The sequence below is a fragment of the Narcine bancroftii genome, chromosome 14 (assembly GCF_036971445.1).
Source record: "Narcine bancroftii isolate sNarBan1 chromosome 14, sNarBan1.hap1, whole genome shotgun sequence".
NCBI classification, from domain to species: Eukaryota; Metazoa; Chordata; class Chondrichthyes; order Torpediniformes; family Narcinidae; genus Narcine; species Narcine bancroftii.
Window position 1 is genome coordinate 30,845,490 of NC_091482.1, and position 26,521 is coordinate 30,872,010.

At 40.7% G+C, this 26,521-nt stretch overlaps 1 protein-coding gene across 2 annotated transcripts in view; it reads left to right on the forward strand.

The window, feature by feature from the left end:
- The window catches only part of pom121 (POM121 transmembrane nucleoporin), a 56,232-nt gene that overhangs the window by 9,901 nt on the left and 19,810 nt on the right, over window positions 1–26,521 (forward strand). For both annotated transcript variants that reach the window (XM_069910670.1, XM_069910671.1), the window contains exons 3-11: window positions 1,276–1,425; window positions 2,894–2,974; window positions 4,566–4,737; window positions 6,343–6,440; window positions 7,579–7,658; window positions 16,654–16,778; window positions 18,809–18,911; window positions 22,058–22,240; window positions 23,914–25,746. In XM_069910670.1, the coding sequence (XP_069766771.1) occupies window positions 1,276–1,425; window positions 2,894–2,974; window positions 4,566–4,737; window positions 6,343–6,440; window positions 7,579–7,658; window positions 16,654–16,778; window positions 18,809–18,911; window positions 22,058–22,240; window positions 23,914–25,746 (2,825 nt within the window). The remainder of the gene's footprint in view (window positions 1–1,275; window positions 1,426–2,893; window positions 2,975–4,565; window positions 4,738–6,342; window positions 6,441–7,578; window positions 7,659–16,653; window positions 16,779–18,808; window positions 18,912–22,057; window positions 22,241–23,913; window positions 25,747–26,521) is intronic.

The following is a 26,521-nucleotide window of genomic DNA, read 5'->3' on the forward strand; positions in this document are numbered from 1 at the left end:
TTAAGAACTCTGAAGAATCCAGGAGTTCACCGTCCGATGACTGGAGCAGGAGATAGAAATAACCCCAACGTCCATGCATGAGCCAGAATTAACTAAAAAGTCCTCTCTCTTTGTCAGAATTTGAGTTCCGATCTGGTCTGTGAATTGTGGGATTGCGGCATCCAGTGTGTTCCCTGTTTGAAGCAGATTGAGATTTGTCTCCCCTATACTCTGCTTCTACAGCCTTGCCCTGAGCTCATCAATTTTATTTTCTAATCACAGGATATTCGCCAGTGGTATGGACAGTTGGTGAGATCTCAGTTCCCTGTCATTCATTCTGGTTTGGATCCCAGCCCTCATACTATGTTTTAGGCCTTGGTGTTGATAGTGTCATGGCTCTCCTTTCAGGTCTTCCAGCTGGCTTGACTCAGCTGTTGCCAGGGAGATTTTAAGATTGTTAATGTGAATTAGCAACTCCTTGAGAAGAAGAATGCATGGTGCCTATTGCAGTGAAAGAAGGTCTGAAGGAGAGTATTTAAGGTGGTTGGGATCTCTGCAGCCCACAGAAAGTCGCTGTTGATCACCGGCACCATTTCAGGACTCTTGCACAAGATTTACTTTTGAATATTTTCTATATTGTACAGTCAATTTGTTTACATTTCTCTCTTTTGTAAAGATATCTTGACAGTTTTTTTGCACCAGCACTAAGTAGAAATTCTGCCTGGCCTGCAGAAAAAAAGGAATCTCAGGGTTATATATGAAGTCATGTATGTATTCTGGCAATAAATCTGAACTTTGAACTTTAAATAGTCAAATCTCAGTCTTAACGATGCCCAAAATGTTGAAGTTCAGAAAAATGGATGCTTGAAGGTAGCTGCAATATGTCAGAAATATGACCAGGTGCAGTTTTTTTTTAAAAAAAGTGAAATTCTCTATATCTTCTAGCCTTTTTCAGAAATGCCTGAATGTTTCAATCTAGGTTTTTCTTGTGTTCATCAGCAAATTATGAATCCTTCAACTCATGGCTGCAATGGTATTGGCCTACATGGTGAATAGTTGAATTGTTGATTATAAAGACTAACAGTCACAAAACACTGACCCATTCTGAGCTCTGACACAGCAACAGGATTTTTTTTCAGATTGTGTATGAAAGTTGATCCCCTTCTTTGTTTTGTGTGCCAGCACATCCTCTGATACAATCATGAAGTGTATTTCACATGTGCTAGATAATGTATAGTATGGTTAAGTTGGTACATTTTCCAATGGTCATGAAGAACATGTATTTTAACTTCCCAGATTAGACCAAATGATGTCCCCTGCCGTGTCTCCTTCGATGGACCCCTGCTCAAAAGCAACTGTGCTTAATGCACTGAAGGAAAGTCGGAAGAGAATGGTGGAAGATGATACTGAAAGATCTTTGATTTCTGAACATGAGAATAAACGCAGGTATGTAGGTAATTTGAGTTGCAAATGGAATTGTTGAAAGTGTGTTTTGGAGTTCTGATGGGAGTGCTTGTGCTAAAGATGCTGCATTGAGTGGTAACAATTTTCAACTGAGATAGTGTTCCCAGATTTTCTGTTATGTGAAGCTGCTTCACCTGTGAATGTGTCAAGAAATGAGAGTGGGGAAAAAAAATTGTTATACTGTATTTACTTCACGTACTGTGAAAGCAAAATGTTATTACTCATTTTCAAAATGTTGGGTCAAGAATTCTGTTGAGACAAATTGCTGTTATCCAAGGGTCTGTAAAGCAGGGTTGCATGTACATCACTTTCTACTGTCCCTAGTCCACATGGTTTAAATATCTTGACGAGTACATGAACGTGATAGGATCTCGAATTGTTTGAATCCCTTTCAGAAGCTTAGGATTGATTTAAATCTTCCCTCAAAATGTGTTCTTTGATCTTAAGTCCTTATTGGACATTTTTGACATTTTGTTAGCCTTGGGTCGTCTGCTCTTTGAATCAAGATCTGAATAATAAGTCTTAAGTTTAAATGAACAAAATATCATTAGAATGGCATTGCGAGAACAAAGGCAATTGGCTCCTCAATTCAACCCTAACTATCTGGTTAAAACTATTGGAAAATGTTTTCTTTACTCTTGAAGCAAGACATTCAGAAAAAATGCACAAAAAATTATAATCTCTTGCGTTTAGAAATATTTTTGCATTTCTCTGTGATTAGGTCAAATGTGACTGCTAGAAATTTAGTTGAGTAACTAGAGAATCTAATGCCATGAGGTAAATAAGATTGAATGTTTCTTCAAATTCATTATCAAATGCTCCTGCCCTGCACTTCCTGGAACAGCCATCTAATTTGTATTTTCTTCACCAAAATATCTTGCCAGCCACCTCTAATATGTGTCATTATTGTTTAAAATCTTTGCATTTGAAGAGTATCTCCTGAATGGAAAAGTTCCTTTCTTTTGTTATAATGAGCTGCTGGTTCCATCTACTCTTTATATTAGCCTGCTAGGAGCTTTCATGTCCATAGTTGTACTTTACTAGCCTTCATCAAAGTGTTACTCTTTAATTTGGTGTCGTCTGATTTTGAATTTTGTCATTTTGTTGGAGTTGCGAATTGTGCCTCCTGTTCATAACTTTACAATCTTAGAGTATTACCATCCAACTGCACAGACTTTCTCATGATTGCACTTTGTAGTGTTCAAGTTTTTACTTTGCAGCAGTTTTCCATGAAATTGAAAGCAGGTAAGAATCTTGCAAAGAAAATTCAAGCTATATAATTTAAACAATGGTGTCTCTGGATCTTCAGATTTCAGGTTTGAAGAGAATAAATTGGGATTGCAAAACAACATGAGATTTTAATTTTAACTTCATTAATGTCTAAACTGTTTTATTTAAGTTCTAATCATTGTTCATCTAACTTGTTGCTTTGTTTATGGTTTGATTCCAGGCGCCATGACAGTAGTGGAAGTGGTCATTCTGCATTTGAACCTTTATTGGCCAATGGAGCTCCAGCTTCATTGGTTCCAAAGTAAGTCCAGGCTGGATGAAAGGCAGGAATGGCTATAAAATGAACTGAGCCAGTTAATTATAGTTTGACTTCTTGCTGTATTGGATAGAATTTCCAAATGAGTTTGCAGGAGTTTCTATTACATTTGTAATTGTTGTGTTCCATTAATATTAAATCACTTTCATTTTTATATTTAAAATAGAATTTGGCTATTTCTGTAACTTTTTATGGTGAAAAGTTTGTAAGATCAAGTGATGGGGTGAGTTTAACCTCAGTCTTTCTGTTATGAAAATATTGTTCTATTGGGCATCATAACACATCTATCTTTCATTTTAATGACAGATGCAAGGATTGTGAACTTACTTTCACAAACCTTTTGAAATAGCTGGAGGACACGTTTCCTGTTAATCTTAATGTTTTCATTTTCGCTTGTTTCCCAACCAGTTTTAATAGAATTGAAGGAAATATTTTAATGGTTTTTACTAGCTTGTCAAGTTCTTCATAAGTTAAACACTTCAAACCATTTAAATTCCAATCATGTTTCTATACCTGTAAGCAGAAATTGGAAACTGTCAAACATACCCACTAATATAAAAAAAAATTCTTAAACTAGTATGGATTTGGGAATATGAGATATTTTGGTAACATCTGAAATTCAAAATCATGCTCTTGTGAGTTTTAGAGCTTGGGTATATGTCTCTTCCATTTCTCACTACAAGAACTTCAGGTGGTTTCTTTGGAGAGAAAATTGAGGGTTAATCAGTTCCTAGCATTATGGTATATTTATAAGACAAGTCAATGACTAACACTTGCCTCAGTAGGTGAAATAGTTGAGGTGATTTTACAGCAAGTTTGGTCATTGCTTCTCATTGTCATTGTAAAACTGTAATTACTTGGATTGACTTTATGAGCATTGACTTTGTCCTCCAATTCTTCCAAGGATTTTTCTTGCTCTTCACTTGTTCTCTATCTGTAAACAAAAAAAAATATCACAGTTTTTAGAACATTTTCTCATTTTAAATTATACTGGAAAAAATATTATTTTCTACAGTACAATTGGTAATTTCTTAGAAACCTAAGAATAGTTAATTCTTGTCACATCTTAAAGCTAATGTCGGCCTGACTGAAATTTGACATTTGAGTGAAATATCTTACAGATACTAAATGTTCTGGAGCATGTTTTTGCAAGATTAGAGGGCATAAAAAATGTAGAGGTTCCCCAAATTAAAGTGTTGATCTAACAGCAATTTCTTGCAGCAATTGGGGAGCTATTCAGCAACATTCTGTCCAGGCTAAAAAAGAACACGCTAGAATTCTCTCACTGGTTAGTCTCTGAATGTACTGAATTTCCTCAAATATGGTTCCAGTCAGTGCATTGAAACCAGGGGAAAATATGTGAACAAGTGGAAACAATGCATTGTCTGAATTTCCTCAAATATGGTTCCAGTCAGTGCATTGAAACCAGGGGAAAATATGTGAACAAGTGGAAACAATGCATTGTCTGATTCAATGTCAGATATTTGAAGCAATGAATCAATTAAATTGAAACAAAAATGAGCAGACAAGAATTTATTGTCTGATTTTTTTTTTCAGTTCACTTTTTGTTTTCTAGGCCTGGAACACTGAAGAGAGGCACCCATTCCCAGTGTTCAGATGACCCTATCTCCAAACGGTCACGAACCTCCTCCATTAGTTCACTCAGCAGTCTATGTGTGGGCGGGAAGCACAGTTCTATTCGCAATCCCATTTTCAGTTCTTACAGTTCCACCCGGGGACAAGTCCAGGTTTGTGCATTTTTAAATGACTAATGGGGTGAGGGTGTTGCCAGAAAGAGGAGCGTTTATTGTCCTTCCTAAATTCCCTTTAAACTGAGTGGTTTGATTGGCTATTTTTGAGTTGTTTTGTGCTCACCATTACTATTGATCATCATGTTTTAATGATGATTTTATCGGGCAAAGTATGAACTTTGCCTGCATTTGAAAGTGTTTCTGTACCACTTGTAGATATTTCCAGATCTGTATTCATGTAACCTAACTACTGCAATGTAGAATTCCATTTTGTGGAACATGTAATATTAAAAGATCGCTACTCTAATTTCTGTTCAAGATATTGTTGTCAGTAATGACGAATGTGGGATATGGTTTTGAAACTGAGTCACTTGGTTACATATGTTAGTCTCCTTGTTTTGGATGGCTGCCACAGCAGTGCAATATTGAGGAGCTGCCTCATTGTTTGAGACTATCTTGGATCTGATGCTATACTTGGGCCTCTTCAGGTGGGTGCAAAGCATTCCAGGGTAGTATGTAAAGTAGCACAGTTAGCGCAATGCTGTTACACCTATTGCAGAGCCAGGATTCAAATCTGGCGCTCTCTGAAGAGTTTGTACATTCTTTCCATGTATGCATGGGTTACCTCTGGACACTCTAATTTCCTCCCACCCTTCAAAAATGTACAAGGGTTGTAGGTCAGTTGGAAGTAATAGGGCAGGATTTGTAAATCAACATTTGTCTTTCAGGCAAAATGACCAAAACAGAATTGGCATCACATTTGCCAATTGTATTTGAATTAGTTACCCATTGGGCCGCAACCATTTGTGATTGCACTTCAAAATTGTTAAATATTAGTAAAGTCTTGCCATCCTATGGGAGTTGCCTTCCAGAGGGAAATTCCTTCACATCTACACCTTGCATAAAACTATTTCCTTCTCCCCTTCTCTTTACCAAAACAAGCACTTTAAACTATGGGCATGTGTTCTTGTGAACAGAATAGGATTTTAATCACATGATGGAAGTTTCAGCTTAATTTGGATGCAAAAAAAAATCCAAGTACTTTTGGACATTTTAAAGCCCAATAACAAAGAAAAATTGCTCCTGAATGTGTCCATCTTCAAAATAAAAAAAAGAAAATGAATCTGTAGATGCTGAAAATCTTAAGTAAAAATGTAGTAGATGATCAGCAGGTCCGACAGCATATTCATGGAAAGAGAAACTGTTACAGGAGTTTCATAGTGTAGATCCACTTCAAAATAAAATTGGCATCATTGCACAGTTTTTATCCTCTTTCCCACTTAAGATTGTGATGGTTCCTGTCTTTAAACTTCTTTGGTTGCAGTGTTCCTTATTGGCATTACTGTAGCAAAATTGTCCAAAGATTAAAATGACTATGTTGTAAGTTTACATTAGATACTTTAAATAGTGCAGGGATTTGTAATCATGAAGTCGACAAGTTAGACAGACAGCCCTAGCTTCAGTTGCTCATGTGGCATTCACTTTTTTCTAAAAGTAGATTAAAGTATAAATTGGCTATAACTTTTAATTCAATGCTAATATATTTCTGAATATAACTCTAACCAAAAATAATCAGATTGAATTCTTCTGTCACTATTGTAGGGCTTAAAGAGCCATCCCTCTGTGCGAAATCCAACTCCACTTTCGAGCCCTGCATCTTCGCGTTCTGAAACTCCTGAGAAATCAAGCAAGAAAATCAGGTAATTACTGGTGCAGACTTTAAATCAGCATTTATTGAAATGTAATTCTTTGATATGATATGCAAGCATAGCTCAACAGTCATCGTTGATGATAAGTAATGCAGTTAAGTTTGCTGCTTTTTATTTGCTTGCTTTGCGTGATTTCCTCATTACAGTTTGGGGAGGCATTCTTAGAAAATGGCCCCTATCGTGATGTTCCACAATGCAAAGCCACATCATCTGAAAGAAAGAAAGAAGGGTTGATAAAAGATTTTACTGTGATTAATTGTTTTGTTTCCTATAAATGCTGTGACAGTGAATTTTATTCTGTATCTCAAATTTTTGGTCACTGATTGGTAAATCTAAAAAGTGAATTTCTGTTATTCTACTCACCTGATCATGGGTGTTGCCTTTATTCCATGTTCTGTTGTATCTCTTGCTTTAATAGCAGATCCCAGTATAAATATTTTGCTGGATCTGATGCTCCTGATGCAGGCTCCGCATTGGGGAGACTGGATTCAGGGATTCATACTGGGAAGTTGGTCGTTGAGCACCTTCTTACTGCCTGCTGCAGCAGCAAGGACCTTCCACAGCCAGCCATTTTAATTCCACACATCATTGCCAACCCCCCCCCCCCCCCCCACACTTTCGAGGGATGCTGTTCATTGTTAATGTCCATAAAGCCAATGTAGCTTCTGTGCCACCATCCTTCAAGAAATTGGTTTCAAATTTGATTGTCAGCTGTTGCATTCTCCCTGGGATCTTAGAACATAGAGCACAGAACACTAGAGAACAGTATAGGCCCTTTGACCCTCGATGTTGTGCTGACCTGTGTATTACTACCAAAAAAAAAGAAATCCTTCCTACCTTGCCAGCTCTTTTAATTGTATTGGATTTTTTCTAATATGGTTAATTTCAATGATGTGAACCTGTGATAGGAATCCAAATTCAACCATTCTTGCTGCAAATTATGAAAGTATTGATATTTGTAAGGGAAAAATTCAGATTGAAGGATTCAATCTGGCAATGACTGTCAAACAATGTAGAAACAAATTAGTTTGGCAAGGAACAAGAACAGCTGTAGCACTCATTTTTAACATTGCACAATTCAGTATGCTTTGCTTGCGTTGAGGATGATGTTTTTAATATATATCTGTAGAGAGGAAGAAATACAGAGATCAAATGCCTCTACCCCAGTTAGAGTGGACAAATCAGAAAAAGACCAACCTACTGAAGAAGGTAAGAATCAAAAGGAATACCATTTTAAATGATTCTGTGCATTGCTTTTCAATTTAATGTGGATTCCAATACATGTTCAGATTCTCAACAAAATGTTTTGATTGAAATATAAATACTTGGTGATTCATGAACAATCATATTTCTATTTCTTGTCTTTTTTTTTAAAAGTAATTTTTTTTGTCTCACATTTTTCCTGAATGACACTTTAATTGCTCTTTCTGATCTTAGGATGATTTTCTGTGATATGCTTAGAAGTGCATCATGGAGGTCTTAGAAACAGCTAATTCCTTTTGATACATATAGAAATCCTATGAGGGGAAAACTGTTCATTTTTAATGTCCATAAACCCGAGGTAGTTTATGTTCCACCATCCTTCAAGAACTTGGTTTCAAATTTGATTGTCAGCTGTTGCATTCTCCCTGGGATCTTAGAACACTAGAGCACCATATAGGCCCTTTGGCCCTTTATGTTGTGCTGACCTGTGTATTCCTACCCAAAAAAATGGAGACCCTTCCTTGTAACCCTTTTTTTTCATCCATGTGTCTGAAATGTCCCTAATGTTTCAGCCTCCACCCCCATCCCTCCCGAGGCATTTCAAGGACCCACAAGTCTCTGGGTTTTTAAAAAAAAAAAAAATTCCCCTAAACTATCCTCCCTTCATTTGGTACAGATGTCCTATCTAACTGATCTCTGCCTCTCTGCTAACCTTCTGTTGTTTATGCTGCTGAGCATCATATGCAACAATGTTTTAATGTTGAAGTAGAGTGAATGTTACTTGAATAGAGGTAAATTTGAAGAATTTTGACAAATAGATAAGAACAGAGGTGGCCAACTTTTTAATTTTTAATTTAGCCAGAGAGCACAATAACAGGCCATTTCGGCCCATGAGTACATACTGGAGGTGTAGGTTAATTGGGCCAAAATGCCCTGTTACCTTGCTGTATGTCTAAATTAAAAATTAGAAGATGCGGGTTGCTCTTTCAGTTCCAGGCAAATTAAATCTTTATTGGTTTAAAATAATGGTGAGAACAGTCTTAAATGAACTGAAAAGCAAATATAAAAATGGACAGTAAAGGTTTTCATAATTGCATAAAGTAGAAAAGGGTGACTAAAGCAATGGTTTGTTCATTGGAAGATGAGATGGGGGAATTGATATTGGGTAACGAGGAAATAGCTGAGGCTTTGAATGACTACTTTGTGTCAATCTTCACGGTGGAGGACATTTCTACCATGCCAAAGGCAGATGTTATCCATGTGATTGGAGGTGAGGACCCGGACGTAATAGCTGTCACCAAAGAGGTAGCACTGAGCAAAGTTGAATGCATCCCATGGCACTGAAAGAAATGGCAAAAGTTATAGTTAATCTCTGGTAATTTACATTAAAATTTCTTTCTTTCCATTCTTCCTATTTTTCCTGTTCTTCCCATTCCCATTCCCGTTTCCATTTGCCTTTTTAGGCGACAGCAGCGAAGATCTTCCATATCCTCGCAAATCTGGTAGTGAATTAGCAAGAATTAATGCATCATGGTCATTTTCAAAAAATTGAGATTGAAAATGACCATAAAAGACTTTTAATACTGCAGGGTAATAAAAAGCAAATTTGTAATCCATCTGCCACAATATCTCTTTAGCTAAGTTAAATTCCCGACGTCGCCTAATAATCTCTTGACTCAAATCTGCATAGTAAAATACTCTGTTATTTTGGACCATCATTGGAGTTTGACTTTGTCATACCTTCTGCACCGCCAACCATAATATAATTTCTCTGTCCTGGTATTTCAAACAATAAATTAAAACCACCCGTGCCGGTTGTTTCGGTAACTGTTTCTTTTGTAACGCTCTATGTGCCCGTTCCAATTCTAAGCCTTCCAAAAAAAAAAACTCCTTGCCCAACACCTTGGGAATCCAGGTCTTAAAAAATTTTATTGGATCAGACCCTTCAATATCTTCTGGGAGACCCACAATTTTCACATATTTCTCCGACTTTGATTTTCCAATGAATCAATTTTTTTCAGTAAGTCTTTCTTCTTCATTCCCCAATCCACAAAGGCATCTTCTATTTTTTTTACATTCAAAAAAAGCTGTTTCAATTTTAAAAAAATATTTCTTGCACTGTATTATCCACTGATTAATACACTTATTAACATCACTCTTAACTGCAGACGCAGTAGTCATTTTGGTTGTCACTTCTAAAAATCCTTGAGTCATTTGTTTAGACATATTGTCCATTTGATAAACAATCCCTTCCAGGACTGTACACAAATTCCAGTTCTCTGGTCTCCACTTCCAATTGTTCTTTGAGCTGCTCAGTCAAGGTAAGTCTGCCTCTTCTTCCAGTGTTGTTGGTCCACTCCCGGTGCAGTTGCGGGTCTGTACACCCGACAACGGCATCCCGACCACGTCGGGACGCTGACGCTCGGGAACTCCCCCCCCCCCCCAGCCCACACGCGGTCCAACAGGTCCTGGACCATTGAAGCACCGTGCATGCCGGTAAGGCCAGGGACTGTGCAGGTGCAACTTCCGACGCCATTCTGCGCGTCCCCAGCTCACCCGACGGCAGCCCGGGCTCAAGGGCTCTTCTCTCAGCCGGGTTGCCCGCGCACCTGACATCGCGGACACGCAGTTCAGCACCGGTTGAACTCATCGTCAAGCCGGCGCCATCTTGCAGAGGCAAGGTCGGTGCTGGCGTCATACTTAGACGGGCAGGAGTCCTCTGTACCTTGGAGGTTCCAAATGTCGGGTCCATGGCTTCAGTTGAACAGATAGACCTCAACTCTTCAGCACTTTTAAAAGGTAATTTCTTCTGCTGTTGAGTTTTCATTTTTTTTACATTAGTAGCCATTATAACCCACTAATGTTCCCAAAAGTAAAAATACAACTTTTAATCACTTTTATAAACTTTAAAACGGGTGCTTAAAAAACTAGCTGAGGGAGGGTGGGACTGCATGTCTGTCCTCTACGCCATCTTGCCATGCCCCCCCCATCTCTGGTAATTTACCAAAATTCTATGGACTATGTGCAGGTCCCAGGAGATTGCAGGACGCTGAATGTCACACCACTGTTCAAAAGGCAGGGAACTATAGGCCAGTTAGTTTAACATCTGTGGTTGATCCTTCTGGGAGGACCTGGGGGAAATTATGAAAAAAATTATAAAGGTCGATTTTCCACAGGATCTGGAATTGTACCTTCTGGGAAACATTGTGGACATGCATATTTAAACTGTCAGAGTACCAAATTCAGTTTGTGAAGATCACCTTGGCAGTAGCCAGGAAATGTATAGCAGTCACGTGGAAGTCTGAATCACAGCTAAATATTACACAATGGAATACTGAAATACAGAGTTGTATTTCCCTGGAGAAAATTACGTACAATTTGAGGAAATATTTCACATTTGTTGGGGTATTGCAACCCTATCTACAACACATTAGTACGCAGATATAATTATACCCCTTCTGTATAAAAGGCAATATGCCAGTAGCGGAATGATTGAGATAAATGAAGTGGATCATGCCGCAGATGACATGTTCCTTATTGTTTTTATTTCAGGTTACTTTGGTTTTTTTCTTAAGGGGTCTGTGATTTTTTTTTTGTTTGTTTAATTTGTATACACTTTGTGATATTAGAGTATGGGAGGTGGGAGAGAGAAAAAACAGAATCTGTATGTTATATACCATTGTTGAGAGAGAAATTGTTTGGATTTGTGAGTGTCTTTGAAAATCAAAATAAAATATTAAAAAAAAACCTGTAGTTTGGAAATGCTTGAAACTATCATTAAAGAAGAAATAATAAGGCATCTGGAGTGAGGTGGATCCATCAGGCAGACACAGCATGGATTCAGCAAAGGTAGGTCCGATTTGACAAATTTACTGGACATCTTTGAGGATATAATGAGCGTTGTAGGTAGAGGAGTACATAGATAGATAGATAGGTAGGGAGCAGGTAAACGTTGTTTACTTGGATTTCCAGAAGGCATTTGATAAGGTGCCTCATAAAAGACAATGCATCAGAATAGGGTGCATAGAGTTGAGGGTGATGTATTAGCATGGATAGAGGATTGGTTAACCAATGGAAAACAGTGAGTAGGGATACAGGGGTGTTTTTCTGGTTGGCAATCAGTGAGGTACCGCAGGGGTTGGTGCTGGGCCCACAATGGCACACGATATACTTTAATGATCCGGAAGAGGGAACAGTGTAGTGTGTCTTAAGTTGACACTAAATTTAGTGAAACGAGGAATAGTTGGCACAAGACGTGCATCACCAAGTTCAGGAACAGTTGCTACCACCCACCATCAAACTCCTCAACAACAAACTCCAATCAGTTTTTTTTTTCACTACCAGTAAGTTATAATTCTGCCTCCAGGAGTAAGAATCTCAGGGTTTTACATGATGTATGTACTCTGACAATCCAGAGAAGGAAATTATGCAGAGGGTACAGAGTCTGCAGAGAGATTTTAATGGGTTAACTGAGGTAAGGGTCTGGCAGATGGAGTACAATGTTGGTAAATGTGACGTTATCCACTCCTGCCCGAGGTCCCTGCTCCTGCTGCTGTCACTGATCTCCAACACCTTCCCATCACCATCCCTGCTCCTGCCCGGCAGCCTGAGGTCCCGGCTCCTGCCCGGCAGCCTGAGGTCCCGGCTCCTGCCCGGCAGCCTGAGGTCCCGGCTCCTGCCCGGCAGCCTGAGGTCCCGGCTCCTGCCCGGCAGCCTGAGGTCCCGGCTCCTGCCCGGCAGCCTGAGGTCCCGGCTCCTGCCCGGCAGCCTGAGGTCCCGGCTCCTGCCCGGCAGCCTGAGGTCCCGGCTCCTGCCCGGCAGCCTGAGGTCCCGGCTCCTGCCCGGCAGCCTGAGGTCCCGGCTCCTGCCCGGCAGCCTGAGGTCCCGGCTCCTGCCCGGCAGCCTGAGGTCCCGGCTCCTGCCCGGCAGCCTGAGGTCCCGGCTCCTGCCCGGCAGCCTGAGGTCCCGGCTCCTGCCCGGCAGCCTGAGGTCCCGGCTCCTGCCCGGCAGCCTGAGGTCCCGGCTCCTGCCCGGCAGCCTGAGGTCCCGGCTCCTGCCCGGCAGCCTGAGGTCCCGGCTCCTGCCCGGCAGCCTGAGGTCCCGGCTCCTGCCCGGCAGCCTGAGGTCCCGGCTCCTGCCCGGCAGCCTGAGGTCCCGGCTCCTGCCCGGCAGCCTGAGGTCCCGGCTCCTGCCCGGCAGCCTGAGGTCCCGGCTCCTGCCCGGCGTCAATGACACTGGGACAACGGAGATCCAAGTGCAGTGGAGGGTAAAAAGGAAATAGAGAGAGAGAGAGAGGTGAAATGAGAACAATTTCCCTATATGCTTCCTCACCTGCTGATATTCTGTCCTTCAATGATGGCTCGACATTCCAGCCTATTTATCTGAGCCAGTATCCAGCCGTTTAGCAGTAAAATCACAAACCTCTGCAGACACCATGGTGGAAGTAAAAAGAAAATGCTGGAGAAACGCAGCTGGTCAGTGTCCTTTTGCTGCGATCAGAGAGTGGGGGAAGAGGGAAAACTGGAAGGGGGATTCTCAAAACAAGTAGACATTGGTTGAAGTAAAAACAAAATGCTGGAGAAGCTCAGCTGCACTTTCCAGTTTTACCCTCCACCCACTACAGCCATCCCTCCTCGCCTTGATCGCTACTGTCTCTCTCTCCCTTCTCTGCCTATCATCTCCTGCCTTTGCCCCCGTCCCCTCTTCCCCCATCCTTTTTCAGATGCCCACCAACATTTTTCCACACCTTGATGAAGGGCTCAAGCCTGAAATGTCGGTTGTGTATTTTTACCTTTGCTGCTTAAAGGACACTGTTTGACCAGCTGAGTTTCTCCTGCATTTTGTGTTTTTACTCAGTGTTTTCCTAGCTGGTTCTGAGCTCTGTTACCAAACTGGTGCTAACAGTGAGCATGTTGGGCAAATTTTTTTTTCAACTTGTGACATCATTTTGCCACCAGTTTTAAAAAAAAAAAGTTTGGATAAGAAAGCTTTTGGGTTTACTGATTTTTTTTCAGATCATTGGAAGTGTACTTTATTTTACTGCCATAGCAGAAACATTCTCAGTGTCAGGACTGACACTCCACGTTTCAGAGAAAAGAGGATGGAATGTTGAGGTTCAGGGAGAACGTCATGGTAGTACTTCGGATATATTTGGGAAAATCATCCAGTGAGGCTGCAATAGTAACCTTAAAATCAGAAGGGGATGGTCTCTTTGTATTTTAGCACCTCTTTCTCCCTCCCCCCCAACCCCCAATGGTCAACAGAAATTAGAATTAAGCAATATGTAGCGAGATCACAGCTAGCTGGAAGAATAATGGGTCATAATATTAGATGATTTCAACTTCCCTTGCATTGACTGAGCTCTCGCGGTGTAGAGGGCTTGGATGGGGTGGAATTTATTAAATCTGGATCTCTTCTTAAAAATGAGAACGAGTACGTGAAGTGTCACTCAGGAAGTATTTTATGGCCATAAGCTTAATTTGATTTAATTACTTGTTGAGAAAGATAGGACCGGTCTGAAATTGGGGTATGGCTATTATTGGTGGCATTAGGAACTTTACAAAGGTTTGCCACACATCTCTTTATCTGCAAACAGCATGTGGGAACTTTTAAAAGAGAGAGAGAGATCAGAGGTAGCAAGGCCAGCATGAGTAGGAACCTTGTATAACCAGAGATATTGAGGCTCTGGCTGAGAAAAAGCTGGCACATATCAGTATAGACTAGATCAAGTGAATCCATTGAGAATAGAGAATATCAGAGTGCACTTAAAAAGGAAAATCAGGAGGGCAAGAGCATGAAATGGTACTCGTGTAAATGAGAATTCAAAGAGATTCTACAAATATGTTAAAGGCCAAGTTAGAAAGACAATTGGGCCCCTTTAAAATCAGAGGTCACCTATGTGTGGGCCATAGGAGATGGATGAAGTGCTAAAGAAGTACTTCTGATTTTTGTTAGTGGAGAAGGCCAGTATATGAGAGAACGGAAGTAAATAGTAATGTCTTGAATGACAACATTATGGAAGAGAAAGTGTTGGAAGTCTTAAAAAGCATAAAGATGGATAAATTCAGCAGGCTTGATCAGGTGTATCCTTGGGGAGCTAGGGGAGAAATTGCAGGGGACCGAGAAGAGATATTTGTATTATTGGGTGCAGATGAGCCGCTCAAAGTCCAGAGGGTGGCTAATGTTCCGCTCTTATTTAAGAAATCTTCAAGGACGAGCTAGGAAATTACTGGCCGATGAGTCTCAGGACATTCATGGGTAAGTTGCAATTCAGAGGGACAGAATCTACAAATATTTGGAAAGACTTGGACGGTTTATGAATACTCAGTATTGCTTTGTGCATTACAAAGTTGTTTGAGATTGTTTGAAGAGGGAACCAAGAAGATTGAGGTCAAGATGGTAGATGTCCATATGAAGGCCTGGTAGCCTGATTAGAAGGTTGGATAACATGAGATTCAGGATGAGCTGGCCAGTTGGATAACATGAGATTCAGGATGAGCTGGCCAGTTGGATAACATGAGATTCAGGATGAGCTGGCCAGTTGGATAACATGAGATTCAGGATGAGCTGGCCAGTTGGATAACATGAGATTCAGGATGAGCTGGCCAGTTGGATAACATGAGATTCAGGATGAGCTGGCCAGTTGGATAACATGAGATTCAGGATGAGCTGGCCAGTTGAATTGATGATGGTCGAAGTCAGAGGGTGGTAGTGGAGCATTGTTATTGAGATTGGAGGTCTGTAACCAGTAATGGGCTGCAGGGATTGGTAGTTGGTCTACAGTTCTTTATCATTTATATTAACAGTTTGGATGATGATGTTGTTACCATGATTAATGTATTAAAATTGGTGGCATAATAGAGAGGGAAGGTTAGCTAGGATCGCAACAGAAACGGTATGAACTGGGAAAGTGGGCTAATGAGAGGCAGGTGGAGTTTCATCTGGGTAGGTGTATGTTGTTGCATTCTGGGAGGTTAAATGTCAGAGGACTCTTGAAATCATTGATGTGTAGAGGGATCTGGTGAGGATCAGGTTCATAGATCCTTGAAAGTGGCCATGCAAGTAGGTAAGGTATTAAAGAAGGCCTATGTGTTCATTGGGTGGGACATTGAGTGTAAAAGTCAAGTTGTATCTATAACAAACTTTGGTTTGGTTGAACTTGGAGTATTCTGCATGTCCCATGACAGGGATGATGTGGAAAGTACAGAAGAAATTTGCCAGAATGTTGCTTTGTTGTATACATTTGGGCTATTTGTTGTGGAGGAGGATGGAGGCTGAGGGGAGACCTGATAAGAGTTTATAAAATTGAGAGGCATTGCTCTGTAGACACTCAATCTTTTTCCAGCATAAAATTGTCATACACTACAGGATGTGAGTTTAGGAAGTTTGGTGGTGGAGGGTGGAGTTGAAAGGTGTGTGGGGCAAGTTTTTTTTAAACACAGAGTGATGGGTACCTGGAATGGGCTTGCAGAGGTAATGCTGGAAGTAGATACATTAGGCTTCTGGAAAGATACATGAGCATGCAGGGAATAGAGGGATAAGTGTCTTGTGCAAGCAGCACAATTTTAGTTTAATTTGGCATAATGTTGAGCAATTCAATATGGGCCATGGAGATGTCCTTTTTCTGATTTATGTTCATTGTACAGTATTCCCTTTTAAAAAGCCTCTTGTTTCAAATTGCTGAATACATTTAAACAGTTTCTGATACCTGCCATCTGTAACCTGTAAAATCAAGACTTCCATTTGCAAGATGGGTTTACTGCTGCAAGTGTCCGTCCAATTCCAGGCATACAAACAATGTTTTGCAAATGTTAGTGCCATAAACTTGATTGAACTTTATTTCTTGTGATTGGTAAGTAGTGATATGAAGAATAATTGAAGGCAGGATGTACAGTTAATAAATGAATGCACTGCTACTTTTATTCAGTACTTTGGCAACAGAACATTGCAGTCTGATCCCAGAATAGGTTTTTATTGAAACAAAACCTTTTTTCTTCTTTAGAAATTGTAACTCCATTGTCAAAATTGTCACCTTCAACAGTGGATTCTTCTCCCTTGGAGGGTAATGGAAAGAGGAAACGGAAGATTCCTCTCCTGGCGAAACGTAAAGGGGATCCACTTACTCTGGTTGAGTATCACTGTTTGGCTTTTTTAATCCATTCCAGTGACCATTGTATTTAAGTCAATAAATATATTTTTTAGAGCCAAAAATACTATGAATGCATTTAGTCTGAGGTTGACTCATATTGAGAAATGGCAAGTGTATTAGCATTTCTACTTTGTGATTCATCAAATACACCTGTAAGGAGCATGTGTTGTTGAATGAGATCATTGTACTTGAGTATGAAAAAATATTTCTTGTGTTACGAGCCCAGAGGACCCCAAAACCCAGCAGCAATAGATATTCACCAAGACAAATGGTTACTTAAACAAAAGTTGCTTTTAATTATCTTTAAACATGAAAACAGAATCACACTTTAACTTATCACTATTGATTTAACTAACCTAACGTGTATATAATGTGTGCATAAGTTCAGAAAAGTTCTTTGGTTCGCAGTCCAATCTCACTTCTCATTCCTCCAAGTTCACTGGCTGCAAGCAATTCTTTTCAGTGCACAGAATTTGACATTTATAAAGTTCACCAGGCTTTGGTGCTTGAAAGGTAAATGGTTACCGCTCAGGAAGGTTCTTGTAGGTTTTCAGAGAGAGATTTGTTATTCCAGGACATCCACAACTAATTCCTTTTTAATCAGCCACTCCAGTGTCTTGCTGATGAAACTTGCCCCCTCAGGGTTCTCCAGATGATAACCTCTTTCTTTCAGGTCACCACAGAGTCCCTTTTTGTTTCACTTATTCCAAGTGAAACATTAGACAGTCAGTCCTCCTCTTGCATGAACCACGAGAGCTTTGACCAGGCTGAGATAAGAACCCGTCTTCCAAATGGGGTTTTCCAAAAGCTTGACAGCTTGCCCTGTTCCAGTCCCAGTTGCTGCTGCTGACTATAACACTGTAGAAGTGATCAATGTGTGTGTGTGTGTGTGTCTCTGTCTCTCTCTCTCTCTCTCTCTCTCTCTCTCTCTCTCTCTCTCTCTGAGAGAAAGCCTGTTTGACTCTCTGCTTGCAAAATCACATGACCCTCTTAGAACAGAAAGTTCCCCTTCAGACTCTCTGCGGCTCCGACAAGCTCTTTTATCTGTTGCCTTTTTGTAAACAACAATCCATTAGTGAAGTCTCTTGGGCATTCTCCAAAGCTCTTGCAAAGGCTCTGGAGCCGATATGTTAGCATTAGCAGAGCTCCAATATTTCGAATAAGATCTGTTTTAAAGTGTTTGTATGTTATTACCTACACTAACTAACCTTTCCCAATTTATCTCCCAAAAACATATCTATATATACTCTGTCACACTTGTTTATTCATACACAAGGAATAACTATTTGAAATACCAATGTGTCTCTCATTTTTTTAAAACGTTGCAATGGTACCTTCTTCCTCAACCACCTCCTATGGAAACTGTTCCATAGTCTCGTAACCCTCTGTGTAAAAGGGTTACCCCTCAAATTCCTGTTAAATCTCTCTCCCCTCAGGTTACCGATTGCCCTACTCCGGACAAAAGACTGCATTCTAGCCTATACCTTGATGAAGGGCTCAAGCCCAAAATGTCTGTTATATATCTTTATCTTTGCTATATAAAGAACAATGTTTGAACTACTGAGTTTCTCCAGCATTGTGTTTTTACTCCAACCACATTGTCGGCAGATTTTTGTGTTTTACTTTTGATAAAGCATGGACCTGCAGCTAATAAGTGAGGATGGTTTTGGGGTGGGGAAGATTGATTTGGAGAACTCCATGCTCCTTTTATATTTGTACTCTGTGTATTATTGGATCATTTGCATTCAACTTAATTGATTTACTATCTGCTTCCCTCAGTGCAACCTAAAATGCCAGTCTTGGTACTGAGCTTTGAACCCAGAAGTTTCTGACTCAATACTTTAGTGCTTTTCCACCAAGAAACAAAAGTGACACTTAAAAACCTGTTAAATTAGTTTTCAGCTTTGGCATAGGTTTTAAAAAAAAAATTATGCACTTCTCTCAATTTTTGACAAAATAAATTGATATAAGATTATCTTGCTTAACTGGAAGTTTGTTTTTGCTTCAGCATCCTCCAATTGAACTTGGCTACACTATTACTGCAGATGACATGGATTGTGAAAAGAGAGCACGTCTTGACAAGATTAAAAAGGTGTTACAAGAGAAAGAAGGTAAGGCATTATATTAATGATGTAGGTCATCTTTATCTTTCATGTTGAGTTCAGTAAGAGAACTAAATTGTTCAAATTTAATATGTTATGACTTTGTTCCTGTACTGTTATGGTCAGTTCTGTTATTGTCTTCAGTGGTTTCTGCTGTTTGCTTAAAATTATTCTAAAGATTAAGAATTTCATCAAAATAATTAAAATTATTGTTAGAGACAATAATTTGTGAATGTTTAAACTGCTTTTTCTAGTTCCTTACCACATGCTGAGGTAAAGTTAAATGGAGTAAATCACGAGAATCTGTAAAAACACAAAGTGCTGGAGAAACTCCAGACAGTGTCCTTTATGTAGCAAAGATAAAAAAATAAATTACCAACATTTCAGGCTTGAGCCCTTCAAGGTATGAGAGAATGCTGACAGTCTTCCAAGCAGAAGATAGGGGGGGGGGGGGGTGGTAAAAGCAGGAGGTGATGGGTGGAGAAAGGAGGGGGGGACAGCAGTGATCAGGGTGAGGAGGGATGGCTGGGTGGGTAAGGGGGAAGGAAGGGAAGAACTGGAAAGGGGAGGGGAAAGAAGGTGAGCAAGTTTAGCAAAAGACAGATAAGTCATTGTTAATGCCATCTGACTGGAGAGTGCCCAGATGGAAAATAGTTTTGTTCCACCAGTCTGCGAGTGTTCAGGGTGGGATAGTATATGTCCATGGGCAGACATGAGCTTGGAAATGTGACTCAGAATTGAAATGGTTGGCTACTGGGAGGTTGCTGTTGTTGCGGGCAAAGAGGAGGTGCTGAGTGAAGCGATCTCCCAGTCTGCGATCAGTTTCTCAGATGTAGAGAAGGCCACAAAGAGAGCACCGTATACAGTAAATAACTACTGTGGATGTATAAGTAGAGTTGCTTGGGGCCCCAGACTGTGGTAGGGGAGGAGGTGTGGGCGCAAATTTTGCATCTCCTGCAGCTACAGTGGAAGGTCCGGTAGTGGGGGGGGAGCTGAGATAGGTGGGGAGGGATGAGTGCACAATGGAATCATGGAGGGAGTGTTTCCTGTGGAAGGCCAAGAGGGGAAGGAAAAATTGTCTGGTGGTGGATTCCTGTAGTAAGTGCCCGAAATTCTGGCAGATAATGTGTTGGATGTGAAGGCTGGTGGGGTGGTAGGTGAGGATGAGGTAGTTTCTATGTTTGTTGCATCTGGGGGGGGGGGAGGCCAGGGCAGATGAGCAGGAAATAAATGGTGGAGAGGAAGCCACGTTTGTGGAAGAAAGCAGACATTTTGGAAGATCTGGATTAGAAGACCTCATCTTGGGAACAGATGCGGTGGAGGCAAATTGAGAGAAGGGAATGGAATCCTAGCAGGGGACAGGGTGTGAGGATGTGTAGTCAAGGTAGTTGCGGGAGTTAGAGGGTTTGTTGTATATGTCAGTGGAAAGCTTGTCTCTCGAGATGAAGGCAGAGAGATGCAGGAAGGGGAGAGTGTTATTGGAGATGGACCAGGTGAGTTTGAGATTGGGGTGGAAGTTAGCTGCAAAGTGGATGAAGTTGACAAGCTCATGGTGGGTTCATGAGGCAGCCCTGATGTAGTCATCGATATACAGGAGGAAAGGTTGAGGGGTCTTGCTTGTGTAGGTTACAGCATAGTCCACAAAGCCCACAAACAGGCAGGCATAGTGGGTACCCATGTGGGTATTCATGGTTCCTCCTTTAATTAGGAGGAAGTGAGATGAGTTAAAGAAGTTATTTAGAGTGAGGACAAGTTTTGCCAGGTGGAGGAAGGTGGTGGTAGATGGTGACTGGTCGGGTCTTTGGTCCAGGAAGAAGCAAAATGCTTTCAGACCTTCTGTGTGGGGGATAGAGGTATAAAGGGATTGCACATCCATCGTGAAGATGAAGTGGTCCAGTTCAGGGAATCTGAAGTCATTGAGGAGAAGGAAGGAATGTGAGGTGTTGTGGATGTAGCATGTAGGTGGAGAGGGATTAGAGCAGGGGAGAAAAGATAGAGTTGAAAGTAACAAGAAACTAGTTCGGTGGGGCAAGAGCAGGCAAAAACAATTGGTCTACCCAGATGGTTGGGTTTGTGTATCTTGGGTAGAAGGTAGAAAAGGGCAGTATGGGGTGGGAGAGAATGAAGTTGACAGCCTTGGGAGTGGGGGGGAGGTGACCAGAGGTGAAGAGGTTGAAGATGGTGTTGGAGATGGTGGCTTGATGTGTAGAGGTGGGGTCCTGTGGCAGGGGTTGATAGAAAGTGATGACTGGCCTCGACAAGGTAAAGTTGAATGAAGGCTTTCCATTCTGCTGCATTCAGCTAGCCATTTCCGGGTGAGCCTGAATATGAAAACGGACCCTTTGCTATGGATAATGAGGCAGCCTCGTTCTGCACTCCTTGTTTCCAACTGGGATGTCTGAAGATTAGGCAGAATGTACACCTTGGGCATTTCTTTGATTACTTGCACTCCTCTCCCCAAACCTCACTTTAGCTCAGCTCAAAGTTGGTTGAAGGTACTCAGCTTAAGGTTAAGAAACACTGCACAGTTAAAAGGAAAAGGGAAAATCCTGTTCTCCATTACCTGCACAATGTCAAGAGTGCAATAGCCTTTGAATATTTTTACTATGCCTCAGCAACAGTTGCTGCAATGTTTGCCTGCTTCGGCTGACTAGTGCCCAAAATAGTCTTGATCTGTTGTAGTACATGTTCAATTATTTTATGTCTTGTTAATTAAGTTGTGGGTCTGGAGGTATTGAACAAACTGGTTTTTGAAATGTTGTCTTTTTTGCTGGAAACATTGAAATTCAAAATAGTGAGATCTCTATTAACAGCTTCTGTTATGTGGAAATTATTAGGATTAGTCATTTTAAATTTTGGACACCACGTGTTCAGTTATTTTGAAAGGAAAAAGGCTTTGGAGCTCTTTTTAATGTTTTTTTCAATCAAATCCCTAAGATTTAAAAAATTGGAAAATATTCATGAAGCCTAGTTAATGAGCAGAGTTCAAAATGCAATTAAATTGTAATCACCTTCTCTAATTGATGTAATTATTTTAATGTAGCAACAATGCAGCCGTTGTCCTGTTAAAAATTGTGTGGTGTCTCCTTAAAGCAGAATGAAATTCACAATCTTAAGTATGTTATTAAGCTTAGATTGATATTTGGTGTTAACAGAGCCTTCAAACTCTTCAGAGCCTGTTATTACAGCGCCTTCAGTGTCAACATTCACTACCCCAGTAGTGGAAAGCTCTGCTGATTCAACATCTACATGCACCTCCATTTCTGCCATTGTATCTAACCCCTTGCTGGACAGTTTGAAGATGATGCAGGACCATACCAATGTGATTACCACTTCAGGTGCGTAATAATGGGCATATACTTACTGATCATAACGATTTTCTGTTCAGCGTGAGTTGAATGGTTAGAGAAACATATTTAAACATCTGCAGAAGAGCCGATGAGAGATACATCAGGCAGATTGAGCCAGGTGCAAGCGCAGGGAGAATTATTTTTTTCCCTGGAATGATTTAGCATAACTCGCATATGCAGGTAACACTTGGTTGCTTGAAGTCTGTTGGGTTCAAATGAATTTGGATTGTTGTATGAATTCCCAATGGACATGAACACAAAACTGGCTCTAATTTGGCACTGTGGCAGAATTCAGTGTGCATTTGGCTATGCTGTCCCAGAACTGGTTTCAATATGTTTGGAACTGTCATTGGTTAATTGTGCCTGGGGGGAAAAATTGTATTCTCAGTTCTAAATCCATTGTTGGGATTCTCTCTCTCTTATTTGCTTGCCGTTTAATTCCAATGTCTTAATTGAGTGCCATTACAAGTTATACTTGCCAAAAAGGCATTATTTTTATGGTAGTCAACATGGTTTCCAGATTTTGAGGACTATGAAAGAAATTTACTTCAAAGTAGTTGTTTTTCTCTTACAGTTTTTCAGAAAACATTTAATTGATAGCAAATTTTAAAAATGGGATCAAGGAGAGAGGGAAAACATGTGATTAATGTTAAAATGATTGCAGGAGCACAGAGACCTTGGTAAATCTGCCCCCAGTACTTGCAGAAAATTACATTTTGTGGAAATTATCTGAAATCTTTAGTGATCCATAATTGGAACGTGGAATGTTATTAGCAGTACTTTTTGGGAATGATCCCCTCCCGAGGAGAGAGCGTGGACAAGATTAATGAGAATCTGAGGAAGATGAAGAAATTGCATTGTGCAGAGAGACTGGAGAAAATGGCATTGTACTTATTGGAAAGTTCAAAGGATATTTGAAACCTTCAAAACCATGAAGGGGATTTTGATGCTCATTAGGGAGTAGTAATTCTCGGTGAAAATGGTGTAGATGTAAAAAAGCTAGCTAGTGAGTTATGATCTAGCATTGGAAGATTTTGATGGGAAAATGAGCAAGTACTTAAAATTGTTGTGAACTGTCCTTTGGTATCTGAGAATGCTGAAGATATTATTTTAAAATACCACTAGTTTCTCTTGCTCTGCATTGAATTGTCGAGGGTTGAATATTGAATCCAGAGTTGAGATGAAAAAGCCATTAGAACTTTCAAATTTAATTTTTAATGGTCTCCAATCTCAAAAACCTAGCATATTTGAACTTAATTTGAGTATACTCAAAATTTGTTATTCTCACTTGCAACTATGTACCTTTGAAGCAAATCTATTTTTAACAACCAAATCTATATTTAAGAAATTAGAAATTTGGATCTTGTACAGCTAACATTGAATATATGGCAGATATGTACTAGATTGCTTCCAAGTGTCAATTTTGGGTGGAAACGTAACTTAAGAAGCACTTTAATAGAATTCTTTTATCTTGAGCTGTTTGTGAAAAATAATTGGATCAATACTTGCAAATTAGATGGAACAATGTTTTTTTTAGTCTGGGGAAGGTTCATATTGAAGATAAAAAGGATGCAAAGCATTTTTGATAGTTTGGAGTTTTGAATTCATTGATTTCTTCTGGTGTATTTTCGTAAAGTAATTAATTGTTTTCCCTTTATCAGATTCTGTTAATGAAATGAATCCAAGTAATACGGTTAAAACCTCAGAAGCTTCTGCAAAAACTTTCAAGGGTGAATTATTGCTTCCATCACCTACTCCTCTTCCTCCTACAACTGCCACAACAATGGCAACTGATGTTGCAGGGTTTAAACCAGTCGATGTTGTGAAATTCTCCTGTCCCTCCATTACCCAGTCACTTGTAACACCAATCAATAAGCCTGTTCCCAAAGCAATCACCACTACTACCAACTCGTGCCAGGTCTCTGTTCTGGTTAGTGCACAAGAAAGTAAACTTAGCAAAGGGCCTGAAATTAATGTGCCTCCATGTACTGGGAATTCATCTCCAAGCACAAATTTTATCCTGTCAAGCACAGTGGCTGCAATCCCAACAGGGATTAGCACCACGGCTCCTTCATCTGTCATCATACCTGAGTTTAAACCAGTGTTTGGTCTGCCAGTGACACAGCAGGCCATTGTCACAGCAGCAACATTGAGTTCAGGAGTACCACTCACTGCACCTATAAGCTTGGCAGCACCAATAACCTCAAGCTCTGCCACCTCAATCATGCCATTCAAACCAGTGTTTGGTAATTCTGTGACACTGACGACTGCCGCCACCACATCTGCACCTTTTAATTTTGGGCAGTCCGTTCAAGCAACAAAGAATAATGAAGCTCCACCTCCCACAAATTCTACCAAATCAAATGCGACTCTCTTTCAATTTGGGGCCCCCAGTGTATTAACAAATTCAAGCATTGATTCAGAAGTGAAATGTACAAAAGCTGCAATTAGTTTTGGCTTGAATGAAAATGTTGCATCAAAACCAAATATAGCTCCTACTGCGAGCAACAACCTGGCAAGCCAGCAACAATTTCAGTTTGGTTCAAACCCAACAACCACTACTACTACTGCTGCACCAAGCACAGTGTTCCAATTTGGAAAGAGTTCTGCAGATGTCACTGCAACAGCAGCTGGGCTGTCAGCTGCTGTCTTTGGACAGTCAAAAGTAGTTCCAAGCCAGGCATCATCAAGCATTGCAACTACTTCAAATTTATTTGGTAATTTTACCCCTTCGGTGTCGACGCCTTCAACCACTTCGAGTGCTCAGCTCACACATGCATTTGGAAACTCAGGAAAGACATCCCTGTTTGGTAATTCCACAAGCACACCACCCTTTGGGGGCTTGACAACACAGCTTAACTTTGAAAGCACAAGCAATCAGTTATTGTTTGGAGCTAATGCTACAGCAACTCAACAAACCCCAAGTAAACCCCCTGCCTTTGGCAACATTGTTACTCCCTTCAACTTTGGAGCTACACCCACCAAACCAACTTTTCAGAGTACTACTTCACAGTCTGCATTTGGAACTCCGAGCCAGCCCGTGTTTGGAAGTGCTACAGCTCAGACTGGATTTGGGTCCACTTCTACACAACCAACTTTTGGTGGCACCTCAGTGGGTTTCTCATTCGGTACAACAACCTCTTCTACTGCTGCTCCAATGTTCAGCACTACCAAGAGTTCAGGTAGTGGTACAACTGGTTCAATCTTTGGCTCTGCACAAGGTGTTGCTTTTGGTTCCTCAAACCAGCCAGTCATAACAACCAATGTAGTTGCCTCAAATGCAAACATAGCTACAGCTGGCTTCTTTGGTTCAAGTCAGAGTGGATTTTGTGCTTCAAACCCTTCCGTCCCATTTGCAACTTCCACACCAACATCATCATCATCTCAAAATCTGTTTGGGCCTTCATTGACTAACCAAGGGACACAGAACCAGAGTACTCCTCAGTTCAACTTTGGAGCTGTAAACACAGTTGAGAATAAATCTGCTTTTGGAGGTGAGTGATCCTTTACTTGTATCTTTCCAACATGTTAAAAGTCGGTGAATTTTTCTACACAAAAGCAATAGCCCATTTTCCACTGGCACCCTGTCCCAAGAATTAACTGGAAATTTACTGGGACAGGGTCCAGTGGAAAAGGAACACGGTCCAAACATCAGCGTCAAATGATGTCATTTCACGTTGGGGATTAACCGCCTCTACCCCTACTCAAATCCCCGGCGTTTGTTGACGCTGGCGTGCTGATAAAACTAGGGACAGCCGAAAGTCACCCATTTCCAGTCAAAGGTTGAACACTCCGATCCCCGGGGATGAGTGTGTTCAGTGGAAAAGCAATTAGTGTCCCCGTTAAGAGTGGCCTAGTGAAATGGACTCTGGACAGCCAATTAACTGGGATGCCAGTGGAAAAGGGGCTAATGATTCCTGAAGAAGGGATGTTGAAACTGCAATTCGTGGGCCAAATTAGGCCTGCTGTTTCCTTTTATCTGACTAATCAGCCTTTGTATTCTGCAACACGTGAGCCTTAAGGTGTGCTCGTCTTTCCTCTGATCTCATACCATTGGACAGAAAGGAGTGGGTGACTGGAAATGAGGTTGTTGGGGATTGTATTAAAGCTCTTACTTGTTGAAATTGTTTGTAGGAATGCTGAAGCAAGCCTCATTCCTCAAGTTGAGTTCTGCTTCTATTTTATGTGGGTCTGATAACCATGATAGGATTTTGTAGGTCGTGGGAAGAATGCAGGATACTGTTCGAGCCTCTGTTGGATTTTGTGTGC